This window comes from Melopsittacus undulatus, chromosome 4 (genome assembly GCF_012275295.1).
Source record: "Melopsittacus undulatus isolate bMelUnd1 chromosome 4, bMelUnd1.mat.Z, whole genome shotgun sequence".
Lineage (NCBI taxonomy): Eukaryota > Metazoa > Chordata > Aves > Psittaciformes > Psittaculidae > Melopsittacus > Melopsittacus undulatus.
Genome location: NC_047530.1, coordinates 30,822,337 through 30,846,432, shown reverse-complemented (window position 1 = coordinate 30,846,432; position 24,096 = coordinate 30,822,337). Strand labels below are relative to the sequence as shown.

Below are 24,096 nucleotides of genomic sequence, written 5' to 3'. Positions count from 1 at the left end.
CCTACAAAAGTGAGAACCTAGAATATACCTTTAATGAAATCAGTGGTGAAGTATATGTAACAGGATTTCATAGACTAGTTAGGGCTGGAAAGGACCTTAAGATCATCTAGTTCCAACCCCCCTGCCATGGGCAGGGACACCTCACACTAAACCATATCACCCAAGGCTCTGTCCAATCTGGCCTTGAGCACTGCCAGGGATGGAGCATTCATAACCTCCCTGGGCAACCCATTCCAGTACCTCACCACCTTTACAGTAAAGAACTTCCTCCTTATATCCAATCTAAACTTCCCCTGTTGAAGTTTCAACCCGTACCCCTTGCCCTATCACTACAGTCCCTAATGAAGAGTCCATCCCGACCATCCTTACAGGCCCCCTTCAAATACTGGAAGGCTGCTATGAGGTCTCCATGCAGCCTTCTCTTCTCCAGGCTGAACAGCCCCAACTTTCTCAGCCTGTCTTCCTATGGGAGGTGCTCCAGTCCCCTGATCATCCTCGTGGCCCTCCTTTGGACTTGCTCCAACAGTTCCATGTCCTTTTTGTGTTGAGGACACCAGAACTGTAAACAACACTCCAAGTGAGGTCTCAGGAGAGCAGAGTAGAGGGGATCTAAAAGGTGGTAAGACTTAGAAACTAAGTTACTGTAGTGGCAGTGGATGCAGAAAACCAGTTTTAAGAACACGTTGATTAATATATTTGTTAACAAAAAACCCATAAAGCTAGATATAAGGTATTCCTCTTTCTTTGCACAAGGTATACAACCAGCACAGAGCTTTCTGCTTCCTGCCCTCCTTCAATTAAAGCACTGCACAAATAATAGGAAACAGCTGTAAGAGTAATCATCTAATTCTGCATTCTATGAAATATAATTTTAAAAATAAAAATTTTATAGGAGATCATTCTCAGTTTTCAAGAGTAGGTGGAATTTTATACATGCCAGCCTCATGAAAAGATACTTACTTTTTTTGCTCTTATTGCAATGTCAAATTTAACAGTTGCACACCATTTTCCCTATCATTCTCCTAAAACTAATCTTTAAACAAAATAACTACAGAAGTTGCCAGGACAAATGATGTGACTAACCTCATCCAGTGTACACAAACCATAAGAACTGATACGTTTCTAAAAGCCACTAATTGACTAATTTTAAGTAGATCGGATTCAATCCCTGCCAAATTCTGGAAAAAAAGAAAATCAACAGTTTTTCTGCACATTCAATTTAACTCTTATTCGATTTTAAGAAGTAAAGCTATTGCTTCTTAGCCTCAAAGCAGCAACAAGGAAATGAAAAAAGCAGAAGCTTGTACTTAAGATTCCACTTCAACATAATGTAGCATAATACAACAAACAGTAATGAGTTTTTTAAGAAGTGCAAGGAGGCAGCAGGCAGCAGCATTAAGTGATATGTCAAGGTTGTTTACATGAAATACCATGTTCTTCCAACGCTTTGAGAACAGGACGTACTTAATTTTGCACAGCTAAAAACACAGAGCCTTTATTATGTTTTCCATAAAATAAGAATCTGGGGTTCTATAGCAATAATTGAAGGGCATTATATTGACTGGTACTTTGCTACAGAATTTTGAATAATTCGAGATCTTGGACTTATAACTATATCCAAGCCAGTATAAAGATGATGAATTTGTATGACTTCAGTAGCATCAACTGCAGCTTTTGTCAAAATGTAGAGGTCCTAAACATTTAGCGTACATTAACACACTTCAAGTTCCAAATAACAGTTTCAGACACACACACACATGCACACAGAAAAATAAAATCTAGAGATCTGATCCTGTTAGCATTCCATAACTGCAACTACAAGAAACAGTAAATGAAGTAGTTGTAGCATTAAGGTCCATTTTCTAACTAAAAGGGAAAAGGAAGGAAAAACTATTTGTTTACATACGATAACAAACATTTCACTTTAGAGAAATAAGAAAAAATACATACCTTAATATATTTGCTATTAAACGCCCTTTCATTCCATATCTGAAATGGAAAAGTAAAAAGCCATTTAGAAAAAAATCAGGATATGTCATGATTAATGAAAGATTTATGTACACACAAGATTACACAATCTGTTCATGAACTCTGTGGTTTCCATTTGCTAGAGGAAAGCACTCTGGTTGGTTTTATTATCAGCTCTTCAGGGGAAAATTTTGTATGAAAGCTCAGAATGGCTGCTTATTTATCTGTCTCTGAGGTCTACTGATTGCCTTCTTGCTGAAAAGAACTTCAGACCTACTTGAGCTAAACAGTGTCAGCAGTTACATTTCTTACCAATGTGTCTACAGTTTTATAAGTCTTTGAAAAACACATTGTGGCTTCAAGGTGTGGTCCTACGAATGGGCCTTGCTGCCATACACTGACAGAGCTAGAATAAGTTACATAGTGAGCAACTGCCTACAGCCTCAGTGGGTTATTCAATGGCAGAGCTCTTTCTAACTTACACAGGACTATACCCATACTTGAACACAAGACAGATGCAGCATAGTTTAAGTAAACAGACAAAATGATCTAATTTCTGTTGCTCTGGATTTTCCATCTTTTATAGAAAGAGTGTTTAAGCTAAACACAGCTCAAAATTCAAAAGGAGAAACAATGGTCTTCCTTTCTACCAAATACCCTGAGCAATAAAATGCATAGTCAGAAACCTTTCTTTTTTCTAACCACAACATAAACACTGTAACTCACATTCACCTGTAAAGGTGAAAGTATCCCCCCATAGGTGTAGCTTATCCAATCATGTACAAGCAGTTCCTTACAGATGGCATATGTCCATTTGATTTTGATATTTCTAGATCTTTCAATGCATGAGCACTAACACATGACTCAGAAATGTGCCAATCATAAAGTTACTTACTGACTTATTTCATCATATAGCAAATAATGATATAACATATACTATAAAGAAAAAGAGCAGTAAAGACTAACAATGTAGAACCAGAACAGCATTAAATTGTTTTTGACAGTTTCCAAGCTTCCATAGGCCTCACTGCTTTCCCGTATTTCAGATTATACCCACAAAGAAATCAGACAATACGCAACGTCACCACATTGCCTGTAGCAGAAATTCCCTTTTCTTAGAAGTACAGAATTCAGAAGGGCAATCACCATGAAGTAACAACACAGAAACCAGACATTACTGAAATATGCAAAGTCCAGAACTTCCCGTCTACTCTAAGAGCACAGTAAGGAGAACAAACAACAGCAGTTGCTCTCCCTGTCCCCCCTCAAGCTGCATTGCTGCAGTGCCACTGTGTTAGCCAAAGTGCAAGACTGACTCAGCTGAAATGAATCATCAACACCAAGGGAGATGCATTCCAGAGGAGATACACATCAGATATACCTTCCCACATTACAGCAGAAAGGTCAGGCTTCCTTTGAGTGATAAGAATCACAGTTTCAGAAGCTTTGCTGTTGAAATGGTTTTCAGCTTTTCTGCACTTAAACCACTGCCTCATATTAAAAACACTTTGAAGTCTAAAATAGTGTTTCAGTAAGTATAGGACTGATTTTAGAAGAATCCTAGCCACATATTTTCTTAATCAGAAGAAAAAATAAAAAGTTGAATCTCAGTCAAATAATGACCTTCAAAAGTGTTTTTCCATTGTCTGGTTCTGTCTTATCTCCAAATTATGAGATTTTTCTCAGACATTTATTCACTGCTTTCATATACTGCACTATAACACAGTACAGTAGTTAAAGTACTGTAACATATGCACCTTTGTCTGCTATACATAATGCAGGTAAAAATGGAAGAAGTTGTAAAGGATTGCCCTGTGGAAAAACAGCAACCATACTTTATGCCAAGAAACAATGTTAGCTGACTTTCACAATCTGACTGAACATTTTTGTTAGCTAGTAACCACCGAAACCCAAGCAGAACAAACAAGGCAGAAAAATATAAGCCCAAGACTCAAAGAGATTTCAGAATTCTCAAGTTCTCTAACTGTTCTAGAATTGGAAAGGCAGGTGACTAGCCATGCTACACTGGTTCTGCTTTAATGGCTGTTACTGCAGAAAGACTGTAAACTGACATAAATTCTGCCTTTCACCCTGCACCAGAAAAAGCCAAAACTGCAATTACAAAACAATTTCTCTCCCCATCTGCCTCCTCCAGTAATCAACAGAGACAAGACCAAGATCTTAGGAATGAATATATATACAGGAGATTTTGCTTTACTAACCCCAACATAATCAATATCCAAATCGTGATAGTGTTTAGCTCCTAATATCCAAGAAACAATATAGTAAGCAGTGACATCTGGATAGTCATAGGGCCAGTTTTCACCCTTCCCTATCCATGCTGGAAATGTCCAAGGTAATCCTGGAAAGAGAAGAAAAACAAATTAATAAGTCATTGGTCTACATTACTCATTAAGCTTCAATAGCAAGCTGTAATTTGCTCTACCTAAAAGGAAGGAGCAGATATGCACTTCAAATTCACATAGCTCCAGTGAAGACACTGAAACATAACTTGAGAGTATGCGCTAATATAAACTGTGATCAAACATTTATAGCTGCCTTTTTTCCTTTTTTTTTTTTTAGCTAGAAAACCTTTATTACTAGAGGACACAGCACTTAAAAGTCCAACTTCAGGATAAAAATTTACAAAGTTATAGGCAAAGGGATCAATACTGAACACCAAAAATTGTTAATCTGAATTTCAGAAAAAGTGATGATCTGATCATGATAGAGGAAAAAAAATTAGGATCATGAAAAAGCACTGTCAAGTGTCAGCTGTTACTGGATCTTGTAGTAAATAGGAACATCAAATTAAGCTAAGCAAATCCTCCTAAATTTTCAGCTGCCTTCATATAAGACACCATAGGCTAATTGAAAGGCAAACTCTCTTTCTTTTATGAGAGCTTGATATGAGGGAAGAAAGAGTTTAATAATAGCGATTAGTCCTAGATGGTAAGCTTACTGCTTGGCACAGTGCTTGTCTAACAAAACCTGATTAGCAAATCCTACACCAAGTCATGCAGGACTTCACACATCCTGGATCCCTGAAACAGAGGGGATTACATACTTTTTAATTGATCGATTTCTTACTTTGTTTCATGTGAAATACATTTTGTAAAGCATTTCAGTTAAAATCTAGGGTTCCACATTTGTACCATCACAGCACATACACGACCCATGATCAAAACAGGGAGACAGGGAAGTCCTGTTACAACTCAACTATGTATATAAGACAAATCAGAAGAACCACTGTAGTGGGGATGGGGCAATGGGTTTGTTTTGAAAACATGTAATTTAGTGTGTATAGGAATTACAGTTTTATACTTCCTGTAAGTTTATTTTATCCCTCCTTTTTTTTTTTACTCTATTATTCACAAATTCAGCTCTCATGATAAATCACTTATGTTCATTCCCATAATAGTCTAAGCATTAACGTTACTTGATACAAGCAAATAAGTCATTTCTTATCCTATGCTACTTGTTACAGTAGCACAGCATAAGAACACTGTGCTTCTCTAACAAAGTAAAACACAGTAAGTTTAAGTGAAGCATCAAGGCAAGCTTATCAAATACCAGAGATTCTACTTTATCTACTACAACATCAAAACATCTGTCCATTAAAATAAATATCCTAATAAAGTGTCTGATATGTAATTTATTTTGCAGGAAAAAGGCAATAATATCCTGAAACATGAAGCAATTTACCAATAAGTTTAATTTTGGGGTTCCTCTTTTTAGCTTCTTTCATTAGCCACCACTCATAGCCCCGGAAGTAGTTCTCATCATTTTCATAGTGCATATGGGAGGGTTCAGTACCATCTAGGAAGGAAAGAGACAGGTAGCTCACAATTATCTTCTGTGTCATAAGCTGTTACACATTATAAAGCTTTCTGTATTGCTCACTGCCATGGCATGCAAGCACATATCTCCAACATGGTTCACGTATTCTTTGGTATGTATTTCAAAGCAAAAGGAATAGTGGGAGGGAACACAAAAGACTTGCCACCCTTCTTAGCATATTAAATTAGCAAAAATTTAAGGGTTTTTATTCCTAAGGGACTGCTTTCAACATCAGAATGTGATTAACTATTGGGCATCTCCTATCCCTAGCTATGATAATACTAAATCATTCATGATTATCTTAGTTCCAACAACCACTAGGAAAGTTACAGCACTGAGATCAGGAATGAAAATAACAAACAGATATAGAAGCAGGTTATATCTAAACTAAAAGGCAAACAAAATAAGGTTGCAACCTGCTGCTTCTGTGCAAGGCAAGACCAAGGAGACAAAAGAACTGTCATGAAGTTTTTTCAGTAACGAGAAAGAGATTTTTTCTGTATTTATAGCAAAGATCTAGTTTATAATATCAATGGTGTTCTTTGACTACAGGAAAAGCTTCCAGAATGCACTGAATTCCCTCAGGCAAAGGGTTTGGAAGCAAACTAGAAAGCTGCAAAAAAAAAAAAAAATCAGTGTTGCGTGGGCAGTCATCACACAAAGAAGTGAATAACTTGTTTAGATAAGTTACAGTTGCAATTCCATGCACAATATGCCTAATTGTTACACATTTCTTCCAATAATACTTCCTCCCCCTCCCCCTAGAACAGTACATTTCATTACAGAAAAGGATTGACTTTTTTTAACCCAACACTTGACTATTTGGAAGTTCTATTTGTCAGAGTCACAGAACAGCAGTCAGATTCCAAATTTAAACCCCTGATCACACCTCTGAGGTCAGAATAAGCGCTGCAGACTAGTGTGTTAATACATACGATTCTTACTGATCTCCTAAAATCTAGAAAGTCATCACAGAAGTATGTTACATTCTCCTTAGCCAAGAGCAAAAGTATTTGAACAGAAGGTCTGCGCGTGCAGAAAGACAACTCTATTCCTCTCAAACCAGCAATTTATTGTCCAAATACAGAGAGCTTAAACCAAATATAATACTTTTCTCCATGTTAATTTTTCTTAAGGAAAGTAAACCAAAGAATGAAAAAGAATATCTAATGACACAAGCATTAAAAAAATAAAAATAAAATACTACAAAGACAGACGCTACACCTTCTATTTATTAACTGAGTCTGCTTTAAATCTAGATTTAATTTGGGTGGGCAGGGGAGAAGGAGAGAAGAAAAATGAACTGTAGTCTAGTTACTGCATCCAAACATATTAGCAGTTACTAATCAGTTTCTCTTATATGTAAACGTAGTGGGCTAGGCAAATCACACCAAGACATTTTCATCTGCAATTGTGGCCAGGCAAAAAAAACCCAACCAGACAATAGTGGTTTTGCTGTCAGAAAATGCAACTCCAGTGAAATGTAGCAGCTCATTAAATGAAAGATTTTCCTAGAGATATGGATGATTCGAAGGCCTTGGGGAAAGTCCTGTCCAAGTATAAGGATACATTTTATGTTCAAGTGTTAGTGGCTTATTTTGCCACATGTTTTGTATCCTTTTTCAAATATAAACGGCAGTTTTGATATTCAAGGCCTGCCTGGACAAGTTCCTGTGTGATGTACTCTAGGCTACCCTACTCTTGCAGGGGGGTTGGACTAGATGATCTTTCAAGGTCCCTTCCAACCCTTGGGATTCTGTGATTCTGTGAAAGAAAAATAATTGCTTCTGACAAGCTGCCTTTGCATTTTCATGCTTTTAATACATAAACCACCTAGTCCTACACAAGTGTTACAATTTGTATTGCAGAACTGGTGTTTGAGAAATGCCCTGCAATTCATAAAATTACTAGAGCTTCCTTAATCTACGGGAGGCAAAAAAAGAACTTGCTTGCTCTAGAATGCAACCTTGAAATCATGGGATAGAGAGAACTGTCTCCAGAACGCTAGTGTACATTTCCCTTCTACAAGTTAGAAAACATTGGTTCAGTTTTTCTGCAACTTCACTACCGCTACAGAATGCACCCCCTTGCTTCAGCTGCAGTGACACATGCAGGACACGTCACTTACAGCATCACTGCAACCAAAAATTAAACCCTGATCATGCTAAATCCGTACCTGTTGATTGTCCATCACCTCCAATCTCTACTTTGAGGATATGTAAAGAAGCACCAAAATTTGGCTAAAAAAGACAGAAAAGCAAACAGAATCCTGCTGTTAATAAGAAAAAATGCAATAAATAACAGTATGCTGAGGATGCTAAAAAGTCAATTTTTTTATTATTAAAAACCCCACCCATTATAAATGTAATGAGAGATAATACAAAATTCTGCTTCATAAGGAATGAGCAAGATAAATAGTACACTTATCTTTAGTCAGTTTCACTGACTCATGCATCATTAATGACGCTTCTCCACAACTCTGCAGATTTTAAATTCATTATGCTCAAGAAAAATACAGAAGCACTCTTTAAACAGAACACAGGCTATATGAGGAACACAACAGTATTTTTGTTTTCTCAAAAAAAGAAGAAATAAATAATTGAAGTTAATATTTCTGTAATTCTCTGATGAAAAGGGTTGCACAGCTTATGTGAAACAGCATACATATGGGTCAAAAATATCTACTAGCTACAGGCAGAAAGGCAAGAGAGAAAAACCCACCACACTGGGAAACAAATGGCTACAAATGGCTACCTAGTCCACTGTTCTCCTTCCCTGGCATCTGAGTAGTGGAGCACTACACAAAATTCAAGTTCATGCAGGTGATCCTACTCCTAGTGTCTTCCTCCAGCCATTAGTGGCTTAAGAGCTGCTCAAGCCAGAACTGCAGTTAATCATTATTTTAATAACCACTAATGGGCTGGTCTCCTCAATGGAATTGCCCAATTATAATTCTGACAACTAAAAAAAGTTTTAAGAGGTCAGAATGCAGTTTGATTAAAGAAATATGCTGCATAGACAATATTTTGCTTGGTTTACAAGTTTTGGATTTATTTGTTTGTAAATAAGAAGCAAATACTCCCAATTTACCATTTTTTTTCCTGACATTTCTGATTTTAAACTTCTAACATATTTGGTCTCCTATCCCCATCACAAAAGTTGACTGACATTAAAAGACAAGGGAGAATGAAGCAAGGTATACTCCTCCCAGGTATCTCATGACAGCTTTAGGGGTTTTGGTGAAAGAACATGTCAAAAAGTCTTTGAAAATCATGATCTCAGGTAGATTTTTATTTTACCACATGTATATTGATTCCTTCAGTAAACCCATATTTGTAACACATAGGTTTGATCCCCCAGTCACACATTATGCCTAACCTTACCCTTTAAAACCAATTCTTTAAACTACACAGTAAACTATTCCCCTCCAGCCATCTGAATTACACTACTTGAAAGTGACATGGCATCCTCTTCCAGCAGAGTAATTTACAGTGCCAAAAGCAAAACAAGTTATTACTGTCTAGTGCAATAATTTTACCATATAGTAAGTTGGGTAACTCCAAGGTTACAAAGCTCTTTGAGGTTACTTAAGGCTCTTACAAACCGGTAACATTCACACACCTTCTAGAGTAACTAACTGCACTTATACTGGAAATTAGTTTGGAATAGACATGGTACTGAAATGTCGCAGGCTGTACAGCTGTTGTCACATTATGTGAATCTGTAATCCAAAAAAATAAACAAAACTGTCTCAATGATTACACACCCTGCAATTGCTACAAACAGCTAAACCCTTCATTTTAGCCACAAAAATTCTTTCATCATCGTTAAGCTCAAATTAAGTTTTCAACATATTTTGATCAATGTTTTCTAAAACAGATTGTGAAAACATAAAAGGAATTTTCATAATAATCAGAACAGGCTCCTGAACCATATGCTGGTTGTCAAAAACAAAAGCTAATATTAAAGGAGATGGAACTTTGTCCAATTTCAAGTAGTACTGAATATGCTATAGGAGTCTAACATTATGTGATAAGAAATTCTGGATGAAATTAGACATTACTGTATCAGTAAAACTAACTTTACCTTGAACAGATAATCCAAAATCTGGGAGCGATAAGGTTCCTGGTAGTTCACCAGGAGTCTAGATGTGGCCTAAAATGGAAACAAAACAAAAATACGAAAACTTAACTTCCAAACATATATAGTACATCCCAGTCTGTCAGTTGAGGACTTTCACATAGCTAACAAAACAACAAAAGTAATTCTAGCACCAGGAACTCAGCTAAGCCCCTACAAGAAGTCTTTTCTAACCCTTCGATAGTGCACTTCTGGTTTCATAGATTACAACTGCTTTGTACTTCAGCTACCTGCAATTTAATGCAAAGAGAATGCAGAGAGCAGAATTAGCACATCAAAATGCAGTCCCTTCCCAGCACCTTTTATCCTCTTCTACTCGTATCTCCCTGCTTTGGTGCACTTTACACCAAAGGCAACGGGAGTTCACTGGGCACACAGGCAGGAGGTGAAGGAAAGCAATTCAGCTTGTCCAAGAGCAGGTGAGAACTTGCAAGAGTTCCCGGCTCTGTTTGCTGGACCACAGGAAAGCATACGACTGGCTATCGCTTCATCCAATACCTTAAAGCTCACACAGACAAGTAGTGAGGAAGACCCTCCACAGAAAACAAATCCCGCCCCCGTTAGCTCTCCTCCAACAGCACTGAGAAGTGGCTTGCCCCCGGCTACCCAAGCAGCCTGGTCAGAAACAGCCACTGTACATCTGACAGCAGGACAGGCACAAAGCAGGGCCCGGCTCCCCGCAGCCACTAGCACTGCCCGCACGGCTCCCATCGGGACTTTCACGGCAGAGCTCCTCTTTAGAGCTCCACTCACGTCCTCCCATCTCCACCACCTTCCCCTTCACACATCCCCACTTCCTCACAGCTTCCTCACGGCTCCCTGAGAGCCCCCCACCAGCCAGCACGGCTCCCTCACAGACACATCACAAGGGGCTGCACCGAAGCCACCGAACATTCGCACTGACGGAATTCCCCGCCTAAGGAACCGTGAAAACCGCCGCCTGGAGGAGGCGCAGCACAGCAGCACCGCAAGCCGCAGCTCAGCAGGACCCCCGCGCCCAGCCCGTTGCTGCCGCTCACCCCGCCGCCGCTGACAGCGCCGATCCCGTCGAACTGCCTCCCCAGCCCGTAGGCATCGTCCAGCTTGTAGGTGGCCGTCGAGAGTGCAGCAGCACCGACCCCAGGGGGGCCCGGGCCCCAGCTGCAGCCAAGCAGGAGCCAGCCCCACAGCAAAACAGCACACTGCTCCATCACACCCACTGCGCACGGCCGCTCCCCTGCAACGGCTCACCACTGCCCAACTCTGCGTGTCACGTGACAGCACAACCTGGCAATCACCTGAGGGGCGGGGCGTGAGAGCTCTTCCCCGCCATTTTGGTAAAGGGAAAGGCTCAGGGAGGGGAAGGCTGTCCGCTGTTACGGCACACACGAACGCCAGGGTTGAAGCTAGCGGCTGCCATTTTGAAAAAGGGCAAGGCAAATCCGGGCTGGTGGGAAGCTTACCGCCATGCTGGAACTGGGCACTGAATGGCGAGTGAAGCTATTGTGGAGCCATCTTGGGTGTGGGAAAGCTGGCTGGGGGTGGGGAGGGTGGTGGGTGTCATGGCTAGGCAGGGTTTCTCTGCAGGCACACAGCGAAGTTGGGTTTAGTGGAGCTTGAGCAGCGATGTTAGGGTAACACCAGAGTGACCTTGGGGGGGGGCTTTCGTAAGGCATGTCAGTTTTCCAGGGAGAGGAACGGTGATTCCCAGTGAACCTCATTTCCAAGCCCTCGCCAGCACCTAGTTAACTGGTTTTGCCGCACCCTCAGTCTGCCACTAAATCCCTTGTAAAGTAGGCAAAACTGGTCACTTTGGAGGAGTACACTGCAGCGCGTTGTGAGGAGGCTGTTTGACATCTTGCACGGGAACAAGCAGGAAGTGGCCCCGGGGCACAGGGCGAGGCGCGGAGAGGGCGAGCCCGGAAGAGGAGTGCTGGCAGCCTGTGTGTGAGCCTCTCGGGGAGACCCCGTTGGATCCACAGCTGTGTCCTCAGAGAGGGATCCTGGGGGTGGGTTTGGGTTTTGCAGCCTTCACAAGGCACACGGCCGGGCAGCCACATGGAAGTGCGACCAGCTGAGATAGGGCAGTGCCACATGCTAAAAGCTTCCGTGAGAATAACCATGGTGTTCGCTCAGACTCCAGCTCATGAAAGCATTTGACTCAGAGAAGAGTACAAATGAGATTGGTGATACGCTTGATAACCCTATAAAAATACCCTTTAAAGGGGAAGTGTCTGCTGACATAAGTGTTCTACAGAGGTGCTGTTCTGTGTGCTTGAGTGAGGAGATGACACAGCTGACATCCTGTGTGCAGTGTGTCAGAGCCATGGAAAAGCCCAGGTTTTGCACATTTCTGTCCATCAAGTGCCATTCGAGCCACTGCCACTCTTGTCCATGTCATTGAGGGATCTAATGTCTCAGTGATGACATTACCTGACTGACGTTTCCTGTTTGTTTCATTTTTAATAACAATACTAAACACTCACAAAACATTTTACACTTTACAGACATATCAATAGCAAACTAATGAATCTGCTCACACCCAAATGAGCTATACGATGTCATTATTGCATGCAAGAAGGACAGAGTGACTTCCTCAAGGCTACAGTGAGTCAGTGACAGAGGTAGAATTATGTTCATGGTCCTAATTCACATTCATTCCAGCACACCGTACAGCTTTGCACACCTGGAAGGTTTGCAAAATCATCAGGAATGATGGGTTAATTTTGATAATATCTTAATTTAATTCATCAATTTATTCCAGGTAGAAGGCTTCAGCTGTGGAATTCAGTCTTTATTCACTCATAGGTGTCAGCTTTCAAAACTCATATTTGCATCCTATGATGTGCTGAGTACCTCCCCTTTTCAGAAAGAAAAGGTGTAGAAAAACATTCTTAGCATCTGTTTTGGTGGAAAGAAGAGAATATTTCAGTGGGACTCTTGAGGGCTTTTATTCTGCATGAAGAATCCTGACCTTACTTTTACCCTGTTTTTTACCTGTTTTACCTTTGTCTATGAGCTAAAAATAGTATGATCTGGATCCTATGTAAGCCCCAGTATAGCCAATAAAATTACTACGACTTACACATTGCTTCTTTTGTAAATAAGATAATTTTGCACTGTTAATATTTTTCTGTTTCAGTTGTTCTTTCTTGGTAGTGTGTTAATCTCAGCCAACCTGAAGAACACCTTTTGTTTCAAGAAGACTGATTTGAGATACTGTGGATGTCCGGATCTCAAAAAAAAAAAAAAAAACAAAAAAAAAAAAAAAAAAACCTTGGAAAACTGTTCTGCCTGCATCAGAAATTAAATGCCTTTTCTTCAGTGAAGGATTGGAAGCCACAACTGAACAGCAGAACCAGCTCAACCTGACACTGTTCTTAGTAGGTGCCATGTTACAAAAAGGCTGGTGAAAAGTGATAAATCAGGACTTTGTATAATGACCTTTCTCTCAGTGAAAATAGAAGTTTGACAAAAATTTAATTTAGAGATTGATCTAACCAAGTGGTTGGGAAGTCTCCCTCTTACCAAACTGGAGAGGGCTATGATATCAGTTCAGGAGTGACTACAAATATAGAATGTTTTGATAATTCAGGCTTCATATTAAAGCAAATTAGTAGAGAAACTGGATGAGAAAGTCATGCTCTGGTTAGAAAACAGGAACCAAATCTGTGCATCCAGTGGTAAGTATTATAGTGCTGCCTGGTATTGTTTTCAAGAATGTCAGGATGTCCTATTTTAGAGCTTTTAAATTTCCTCATCTGTTTCATTTCTCCTCTGCATCTTGATCATCAAACAGGCCAGTTTTTGTTTTAACCCCTCGATGTAATTTCACTTTTTAAAGTGAAATTGTACCCATTTTTAATTGAATTGTTCCAAACAGAATAACAAAAAAAATAATCAGAGCATACAATAAATTACTATCACATAGTTAAAAGAGAAAGTGTGCTTATGTAAAAGCTTTCCAGCTATTTAACTGAATTGAATTATCTGTCAAAAGAATCACTCCTATGCAAGCCACATCCAAACTCAGATTCAGTTTATATAAAAATATATATACAACTTACTGCAGTGTATAAATTCTGTTATCTTTGTTAAATAGAACTGTTCACAAGCTTCCTCCCCTCAGCAGGCAAACAAAAAAAATAATACAAATTCTGAAAATAATTAGTTCTTTTTGCACAACCTCCTTAAGTCACTGTGATGTATTTTTGTGGGCTTTTGGTGGATTCTTAGACATTTCTGTAATAAATTTATTGGGAAAGGCAAGTGACAAGCCCTTCAGTCAAAAAAAAGAGACCCTGTGTTTTGAACATTGATATGAGGTTTGTAATGTACTCCACTTACATAATTAGGTGATATTTTCAAGAAAACTTTGATCAACTTACTGAAAGTATTTCTAGATTTACCAAGGTTGCTACATCCTTTGTACATACTTCTACAAAACTATGTTGCTTTTTTTTTCCCCATGGATAAGTGAAGATTAACAAGATATTTAAAAATTAAAAAAAAAAAAGAGGAAAAAAATAATTAGGAGACATGTGAGCTGTTGCCTCATTGGTGTATTCAAGAACAGCTTCCTGTTGCTTTATCTGATGAAGCAGTTCTCTTTTCAGAAGCAGACATGGGTTACACTACCGATAGCATCACAGTGATTCTGCTCCGTGGGTGAAACGTCTGCCTAGGTAAGTCTTCAGAATCCAAGAAGTCAGATACAGATGTTATTTCCTGGTACAGCTCTTTGCCTGGCTCCCTGTTAGTGTGATGTTGACATCCTGCAACAAAAAGAAGGGACACAAAAGGGACTGAACAGATTGCTTTGGGAGAAGGAGTATTTCACTCCCAGCACAAGCGAAACATGAGACAAACGGCAAATGACATCAAACGACTGAATTAGGAAATACATGCCAGCTTGATTTATTGTTGTAATGGTATTGCCATGATCAGAATACTTCTTTCGTATGAGAGGGGAAAGGATGGAGAAAGATAGTATTTGGGGGTGAGTTTTCAGGATTCTGAATTGTCCTGTCTTCACTGCAAAAAAATGCCTCAAGCCCCACAGGTGGTTCCACTAGCCCTTCTGTTACTATTCTTTCATATTTTATGGCACTAATAAGATACTCAGCACTCTTTATATGATTATACACAATGCTTAAAACTTAGCAGAAATAAAGCTATACTGAAAAAGTAGCTTCTTAGAATACCGTGACCAATACCATGTCATGAAAATATTTTGTACAGCATCTTTCTGTATGCAGATATGAAAACATGATGCACATAAGGATATAGCAAAATACTACTTGCCTACATGACCTACATCCTAAAAAAAACATAGCTTTTATTTTTCTATTTGCTCATTTTAACAGAATTTTTATGCTGTAAGAAACAGTCATAGAACCATAGAATCACAGAATAGTTAGGGCTGGAAAGGACCTTAAGATCATCTAGTTCCAACCCCCTGCCATGGGGTCCATAAAGTCTATCTCAAAGCTAAAAAGACTGAGAGCTCTTTTAGACCTCTTGAAGTCTCTACAGAATCTTATATGGAGGCATGTGAGTGAAATTTAGTGTTACACAAGAAAGCAAACACATTTAGTGCTGCATTTTAAGCAAATCATCCATGTTACAGAAAGGCATGTTTCAGATCTCCCAAACTGTGAAGCTTTTCAGAACTGAGTTTTGAGATCTGCTCATGAAGAAAAAAGATCAAGCTGTGGAAGGTCCTTGTGCTTGGGGAAATCAGCTTGGCACTAACTTTTTTGAGAGCACTTTGTTGAGATTGCTTTGAGAGAAAAAAAAAATAAGAAAACCATATATCCTTCCATCTCATGGCTGATATACAGTAGCACCAGTACAGCAGCTACTGCACTAGTTCACACAGCATTGCTTTCTTCCCCTGAAGCTTACTTAAAAAGCAAAGTAGCTGCAAAAACTTAGCACATTATAGTGAGTACTGCTTACAGCAATTTGTCCTTTGATGAACTTGAATTTGAAATAAAGGGTAAAATGTTGCAGATGTTTCTGAAATTAAACTGGTGTTTATTAGCTCAGGAAAGATTTTTATTTATTCTTTTTTAGTGACTAATCTTTTCTGTTAATAACACAAAATCCTTACAGTCTTCTGTCCATCCCAATTCCCCAAGCTATAGTAGAATTCTATATTCAGAATTATCTCAAAAATAAAAAAAGACTCTTCCATTCTTCCCTCAGAAAATTGTTTAGAGATAAGAATATGGAATATAATTTTGTGTTTATGAAAGTACAGCTTTATACTTACATTGTTACTTTCAAAATGTCATAAATGGGAAGACCACATGAAGCTCTCTTTGAATCTAAGAAAGATACTGTAGAATGCATCAACACAAATACAGTATGTAATGAGTCCTTGCCTCCAAAAACTTTCCCAAGGTTCCTTTACAGGCTTGTTGGTACATGAAAGTCAAGCCATTAAATTACATATCAATACACGGAAATTCCTTGATAGTTTTTTAGAAAAAAATCCATTAAAAATAATAAAAAATAAATCCATTTAAAAATCAGTGGGAAAAATTATCAAACATTGTGTTTTAGGAAAGCTGCAAGCCAACAACATTCTCCTGGGCAAAACCAGCAGGTACACTCAGCAGCTAAGAGAGAACCTAGTAATGCTTCAGATGTTGCATTCAGGTAAGACAAATCATTTTGCATTATGAAGTCATAATTATCAGAGAAAACCTAAGCAAAGAGGTATGATACAGACCACTTTCCCCTAGTAACTGTAATGAAATGTGTCATAATTGGGGCAAAAGGGTGCTTTCTGCTTTTATATTTCTGTGCAAGAAACTGCTGCATGCTCTGTGGTATAATTCATTTGCTGGTTCTTTAACACACTTCAGTATAGGTCACTGATACATGCCAGTATGACACACTTCTTGTTACTATTATCACTGAAAGCATGTCATCATATAAGTAGCATCCATGTGTCATCAAAGCTAGGACATTACCTGGGGTATTTCAGACAGCCTCCAGGGCTTCATTCCTAAACACTATTGATGATACTGGTTAAAGATAAAATTAAAGCCACTGGCTACAGTGACCTGTGAAAAATGGACAGGAAAACATTACGGAGGTGGCAAATTTCACGTGGTCTCAACTCTGAATCCCATCTTCAGCATTCTGGCCAGCCATTAGCCAATTATATGTTAAGATACTGGTTCCTTAATGCAGATGGCAAGAGACCAAAGCAAAGTCTTGTCCTCCCTCCCCCCCTCCCCCGCCAAAAAAAAGGGAATTTATTCAGAAAAGTGCAATATGAGGACAAGTGTTTCATCTTACAATCAGTAAGATCAACAGACACAACTTCTAGAAACAATGAGGTAAAAAGAGAAAGCTGAAGGAAAAAAAGTAGGTGGTATCCAGAAATTGTCATGCTGGTCTGTGAGTACGTATGAAAGAGCTGATAAAGGTAACTTTGAGAGAAGCTATTGTGAGTAACATGGAGACAAGTTGAGATCTTGTAAGGATGATGAGTCTAATGTAACAACTCGACTAACAATGGAGAAAGAGGTTGTGGAGGAGGGAGAAGGAATTCCAGTTTCTCAGTCACACGACTAGTAGACACTGCCTCATACATTTTCTGCGTTACACACATGCTTTTGAAAGGGCATGTTTCCCTGTTAGACACGAAGAGACCTATCATAGGAAAGGAGATGCTAACGTGTGATTAGAAGAGGTAGGTATTCTATCTTTTACTCATCTGGTCAGTCTGCATATGTTCACGTTGCTTTTGGTGAGAAGTGGGTCAGCAAAACCCTGGGATCCCATTTGTAGAGCTAGATTTTTGATTCATGATACTTATCTATACTAGTAAGCCTACAATGCCCTATTTACTGTGTGGAAACCACACTGAAAAGCAGACATCTGCAGTTTTAATTAGTTATCATGTAAGTAAAGCTGCTCAGTGGACCAGATTGGCAAGTCCTTCTCAAGAATTTTCCTTGTCTTTCAAGCATGTGAATGTATTTAGCTGTAACTGTGAAAAGTTAGCCAACTTGATCAAATAAAGCAGTGGCTGGTAACGTTAAATATGTGCTTTCTGATTAGTTCTGTCATTGCTCCTTTTTTTCTGAATGCACTTTTGAAGTTTTTTTTTTTCTGGAAAAGGGATCCATATAATAACCTCTCAACAGAGGCAATAAACCTACTTGGGTTTCTCTGATATACACACAGACCTACACACACACATACACACATGCATCAAACCAATAATAGGCAGAATGAATTTGCCTGCTACATGAGAAGATCCCTGCACCCAAGTTGTCTTCAGTCTCTCCTTTTTCCTGTGTGGGTACACTTGTAGGTAGTGCTGTCTTGCAACCTACTTATTCTGCCACCTGTTCACCTACTTTGCTGACAGTCTAGGTTCAAACCACAGGTAAGTTATCACAGGCAGTCTCCAAAGCAGTATTTTTTTCAGTAGAACTGAACTACAACAAATGTTCCCCATTCTCGAATCCCCTTAACAGTTAGATCTTTGGAGAACAGAATTACTGAGCATCAGAGCTGTGATACAATCAGTGGGTACCAGCTGTCTCATAGTTATGGTTGTACACCCTTTCTTTTTTAAAGGCCAGCTTTGTTGACTGCTTCCAAGGCTAATGCACACAATTCCTCCAGCTCCACTGCTTTAGTCAGGGCTGCCATTTGACTGATATTTTCATGTTGAAACTCTCAACACCACAGCCCTGGCAGTGCCTGAGATAACCTTGATTGCTGATGGTTTGATAAACTCATATGTGGCAACTGCAGTTTTTACAGGAAAGAAGCGTAAATGAAAAATTGCACTCAGAAAGTCTCCACCTCATATGAGCCTGAGTGACACACCAACAAATTCTCCTGTGCATGCAGGAACCCAGTAGCCTGACAGGTTTCACTTCAGGGTTTCTGGAACTTGGAGTAAGCTTTGCTAGAATAGCCCAGTTGATGGCAAGTTCTTGGGGGATCACATACAAAGGAGGAGAGAGGAGCAGGGAAGCATGACAATGAAACAAGACAGGAGAAGGATTTGTATACAAGCCACACGGTTTCTTCTGAGCAGATCCCATCATCTAGTGGTACCTGAATCTGTGTCATTCTATCCTTGTGTCTGCATTGACTTACAGGGGAAGATGTTAGTTGGGATAAGAAATCTGCCATATTTGTATGGCCAAACCCCTGTTCTGTTCATCAGAATAGTATTTTATTTGTGGTGCACTTTCTGATCTCCTTCAACTCTCACACACAAGAGACCTGGAATTGCAGGACCCTACCCCTCTAGAAGTGTCTTTACTCATTCTACTTCTGCTATAGAAGCTTGAATCTAACTTACCTTGATCACTTTAGATATTTGGGTTCCCCTTACTATTTACTCCTAACCCTAGAAGTGTTCAAAAACCTCATACAAACAACAGTTTCTTTCCTCTAAAAAAGACATCCCCAAGAAGCCCATAAAAAAAAAAAGAAAAAGAAAAAGTTGCTATAGCTGATATTTTTCCTTTTTGGTAACAGAAGGCTGGAATCTTACCAACCAGGTCCTGAAGAACTAACAAACAGATGACCACCCATCAGAATACGGAGGGGTTTTTATTGCATCCAGGCTGGAATTAGCCCAAAGATACTACTCAGAGTGGACAATGAACAACACTGCTGAGTGCCATGATGATCACACCCTGGATAAGTATTTATTTCCACTTGTGTACAGCGTTGTGATGATCATCAGTATTCCTATCAACTGCATAAGCCTCTATGCATCTTGCATTCAGGTGAGGAAGAAGAATGAGTTAGCAGTCTACATCTTCAGCCTATCCCTGGCTGACCTTTTGTACTCTCTAATTCTACCTATGTGGATTGATTATGCCTGGAATGGAGATAACTGGAGACTCTCTGCCTTGCTTTGTCAGATTTCTGCCTTCCTTATGTATATGAATTTCTACACTGGTACTGCGTTCCTTGCTTGCATCTCTGTTGACAGGTATCTGGCATTAGTTCACCCGCTGAAGCTCCAGCACTTGCGCACAAGAAGATTTTCATTGATTGTCAGCATAATTGTTTGGCTTCTGGAAAGCACCTTCAATTCAGTCATATTGGTATACAAAGAAGTGTTTCATGATCCTTGTAATTTCACTAATCATACATTATGCTATGACAAATATCCCCTGGAATGGTGGCAGGCACAGATAAATTTATTCCGGATATGCTCAGGGTACCTGCTCCCTTTGGTAATCATTGTGTTTTGCTACCATAAAATCTACCAAGTAGTAAGGTGTAATCAAGCTACGATAGATGAAGAAAAGAAAAAAGTAAGGAAACTTATTCTGAATATCACAGTTACTTTTGTTGTTTGCTTCACTCCTTACCATGTTATGCTATTTATTCGCAGCATCAAAGAACCTTACACCAGTGACCCACAGCTTTTGCAGTTGATGTATAAGGTTTACAGAGTCACACAGGCCTTAACAAGTTTGAATTGTATTGCTGATCCCATTCTTTACTGCTTTGTGAGTGAAACTGCACGAGCAGACATACTGAATTTGCTCAGGTGTTGCTTGTGCATACAAAAGCGTGAGGGAGACCAAGTGAAAGACCATGCCCTGTGCAGTTCTGCTATAAAGAGCAGTGAACTGATCATCTCCAGAACTTTCTGTGAAATGGAGTCTGTCAAAAATTCCTGAACAAGAAAATTTGCATAATGTAAATAGCAAAGAAAGAAAAATTCTTCCCCAGTTTGTACCTAGGAAATATTCCAAAAATTACTGATACTAATCTAAGTGAAACCAATAGCTGGAGCTGATAAGAACTTGTTATAAAGGCAATGAAATAAATGCAGCATCAACACGTATCTTTAAATCAGACATGGTACACAAATCCATGTTGACAAATCAATGCACAGTCAAGATGACCGTGACACACTGATAGAATTACTGAGGATCTCTCACAAAAATACTTCCTGTCACAGCTTGCTAGCTAGCTCACATGCTGGGCATACACATACTGAGCTGGAGGAAGCTGAAGTCGTCTTAACCTAGTAATTTGTTTTCAAGTTTTAGTTGAAATCTAAGCTTAGCTGGGAAGGAGCCCCAAAAAGGATTTTATTTATTTACTTTTTTTTAATCAGTACTGTGATAGTAGTGAATAAAGCACACACATGTGAAAATCATTCAAATGATAGATAAAGGAGCATACAGAGGTAGGATGGTAAATGTTCTCTCTAATGTTATGCTGTGATTTACGCTGCTATGGTGGTTCCTGTGTTTCAGTAATGACCTGAGTTCTCCTTCAGCATACCCCTGAGATTAGCCATTTCTTAAAATTGTTTACCTCACATGGACAGGTAGTTACCTGCTCTTTAGCTTTTCAGCTTCTGTTTTCTTTGGAATATATATGTTCTAATGAATAACCATATGTCGTGTAGTTCCATTACAATATCAATGCCAAGTTTCAAACAGTTGAGTATTCATTACTTCAAGTTCCTATATAGAACGAAATTTTAGACACCAGTGTTTTAACTCAGATGGTTTTTTTTTTGCTGATATATTCAGGAAGAAAAGACAAAGGTTGAAAGGTGAGGTTTCACATCTCCACAATATAAAGGATCAGCCTTTGACTTTGCTTATTACGACTGAAATCTGGAATGTAGTTATGTTTGCAGAGTCAGTAGAGCAAGAAGGTTTATACCTATTTGCATAACTCTACATGGAAGCCTCTGCTGGATGTTCCTGGACTTTCAGTCTGCCAGTTCTGAAAAATCAAACACAAACCAACAAACAATACTGACAAACCAGCAAAGGACATGAACATACCAACAAACATTAAGAATGACGGCTACAGTACCCACATTTTTAAAAGTTTGAAGTTGGCACAAATAAAAGTGCAGCTGTCAATTCAGGGGCCTGTTAGTTGCTCAGGCCCCTGCAACTGCTGTGGGGTTCCCTGGTAGCAGCAGGCACTGAACCCTCTGAAAAGAGTTAAAATACCATAGAAAGTCTGCTTTCTCTCTTCTCACAGCCTTTTCACTTTTGTTCAGCTGCCAGGAGAAATGTTTGGCTATGGTGATTGCCCAATTTCATAGGGAATTTTTTTTTTCTTAAAATTAAAAAGTCCTTCTGTAGCAAGTTTGTGTAGCAGAAAGAGTATGAGGATTTTGACAAGCACTCTTTCAGTACACTTCTAGGTCTGGCATTCTACTTGGAGGATAAGCATACAGTGGTCACAAGCAATATGGAAATTCTTACGAGAAGATCCCTCTGCCTGTAAATCATAAATTTCTCTATTACAAAGAGACACTTTTATTGTTTTCATGAGTTCATGTTTGTGTCTATTTATACTTTTGATTAAATTCACATTCTGCAAAGGGACTTTGAGAGGCTGAGGAGGCTGGCCTTGTTCAGCCCGGGGAAGAGAAGACTTTGTGAAGGACCTAGTGGCAGCCTTGCAATACCTGCAGGAAGGGTATTGAGAAGATGGAACCAGTCTTTTGAGAAGAGTGCATAGCAGGAGGACAATAAATCGTGTGTGTAACTTGAGGCAAGAAGGGTCAGATTTGATGAAAGGAAAAACTTTTGAACTACTATGACTGACAAGCAGTGGAGGAGGTTGCACCAAGATGTTCTACATGCTCCATCCTGACAGGTTTTCTAGACTGAACTGAACAAAGCCCTGAGCAACATGGTCTGGCCTCATAGCTGACCTTTGAGCACAAGGTTGGACTAGAGACTTCCTGAAGTGCCTTCCAACCTGAATTGTCATCTGATCCTATGAACTGTGTATGTCAGTATTCTGGCTGTTGCTGCCTCTCTAAAAAAACTGCATTCCCTTCTTTTCTTTGTTTCCATTTGCTGGATTTTGTTTTGATGTGGTGGTGGTTTGTTTTCTGTAATACTTTCTTATATGTTATGAAGGAAAAAGTATGCAAGCAGCAGTGCAAGTTACTTCACCACAGATTTCCTGTGCTTATGTATTATCTATGTATTTTGCAACAGAGTGTGAAATTTTACTGCAGCACTGGAAAAAAAAAGGCAGAACCAAGTTTCACTGTAACTTCATGGAAAAAATAACTCAGTGGTTCATTTCTAGACCTTCCAGAAGACAGAAAGGTTGGAAAGCTAATTAATTTCCACAAAATTTATACTTTTTAATATTCCACGAATGCTTGTGAAAGCCGTAGCTGGGACCAGCTTACTTCGGTCTGTGTGGATATTTTTCATAGCATCATTTCGTTTAGTACCTCCCTGCATTGCTGAAAATTCACATTAAGATAAAGGAAGAGGATGACAATGAAGGCCTACAGGATGGGCTTCCTGAAAAAGCTCAGGTAAGTTCAGGGTCCTATCACTTTATGATAATAAAATATAGGTACCTAATCGCTTAGATTGTTCTGTGATGTTCTGAAGTGTTCAAATCATAGTCCTCTGGAAAAAAGAGGAAACAAAGATGTAGAAACTACAATGTCCTATACTTCAATCATTTGTGTTTACTTTGTTATTCTTACATACCTAATAATGTACACATTTTCTTCTTTCAGTCCCTCTCCAAATGTGTTTGTTCCAGCTGGACCAAAACATTCTGCCATGTTAAAAAGAACATCTGCATTCTTTTTAGCTTTTCAGGTTACCAGACAGGCACTTTTCACTATGCAGAAATGGCTTCAGCCAGGCTTCAGTCCACAATGTGTATTATTGTTTTTGAATATTCCACTTAGAATTCCTGATGGCTCTGCAGGGAAAAAACAGGTGCAAATCCACAGGAGCACTTCCCAAAGCAAGGACATTACTTACAGGAACAAGTTTATAAAATCCAAATATTTGTTTACTGGCAAGAAGAAATGCATGCATTTAAATTCCACTTTTCTCACAGACAATGCCTAAAAGCATTAATGTATGTATGCCCTCGGTGAGTCACTGTATTTCCTGTCTCAGTTCCTGATCTATACAATAAGAATATGGATAATTAAAAGGGCTGTGTTGGTGATTTAGTTAATATCCACAGCATATGAAATGTCAGTGCCAAATGGTATTCTTGTGAGCATAATAAAGGAGAGCTGAATTTATATGTCAATAATTCCCTTAAAGCAGAATCCATCTGCCAAAAATGCAGCAGAGATATAGCTTAGCTTTTAAGTTGGGAGTTTTTCAGTGAACAGTGATGATCTATCAG

The 24,096-nt window shown here is 39.2% G+C and overlaps 2 protein-coding genes across 3 annotated transcripts in view; one reads left to right on the top strand and one right to left on the bottom strand.

The window, feature by feature from the left end:
* Nucleotides 1–11,160, bottom strand: part of GALC (galactosylceramidase) — a 34,981-nt gene extending 23,821 nt beyond the window's left edge. For both annotated transcript variants that reach the window (XM_005142278.3, XM_031042990.2), the window contains exons 1-6: nucleotides 10,968–11,160; nucleotides 9,895–9,963; nucleotides 7,985–8,048; nucleotides 5,674–5,787; nucleotides 4,191–4,330; nucleotides 1,951–1,989 (exon numbers count right to left, since the gene is read on the bottom strand). In XM_005142278.3, the coding sequence (XP_005142335.2) occupies nucleotides 1,951–1,989; nucleotides 4,191–4,330; nucleotides 5,674–5,787; nucleotides 7,985–8,048; nucleotides 9,895–9,963; nucleotides 10,968–11,138 (597 nt within the window). In that variant the 5' untranslated portion in view covers nucleotides 11,139–11,160. The remainder of the gene's footprint in view (nucleotides 1–1,950; nucleotides 1,990–4,190; nucleotides 4,331–5,673; nucleotides 5,788–7,984; nucleotides 8,049–9,894; nucleotides 9,964–10,967) is intronic.
* Nucleotides 11,161–14,553: 3,393 nt separating this feature from the next.
* On the top strand, nucleotides 14,554–20,615 carry GPR65 (G protein-coupled receptor 65). The gene is made up of 3 exons (XM_005142277.3): nucleotides 14,554–14,612; nucleotides 16,498–16,593; nucleotides 19,453–20,615. The coding sequence occupies exon 3, from the start codon at nucleotides 19,578–19,580 to the stop codon at nucleotides 20,613–20,615; it is 1,038 nt and encodes a 345-aa protein (XP_005142334.1). The 5' UTR covers nucleotides 14,554–14,612; nucleotides 16,498–16,593; nucleotides 19,453–19,577.
* The last annotated feature ends 3,481 nt before the right edge of the window (nucleotides 20,616–24,096 follow it).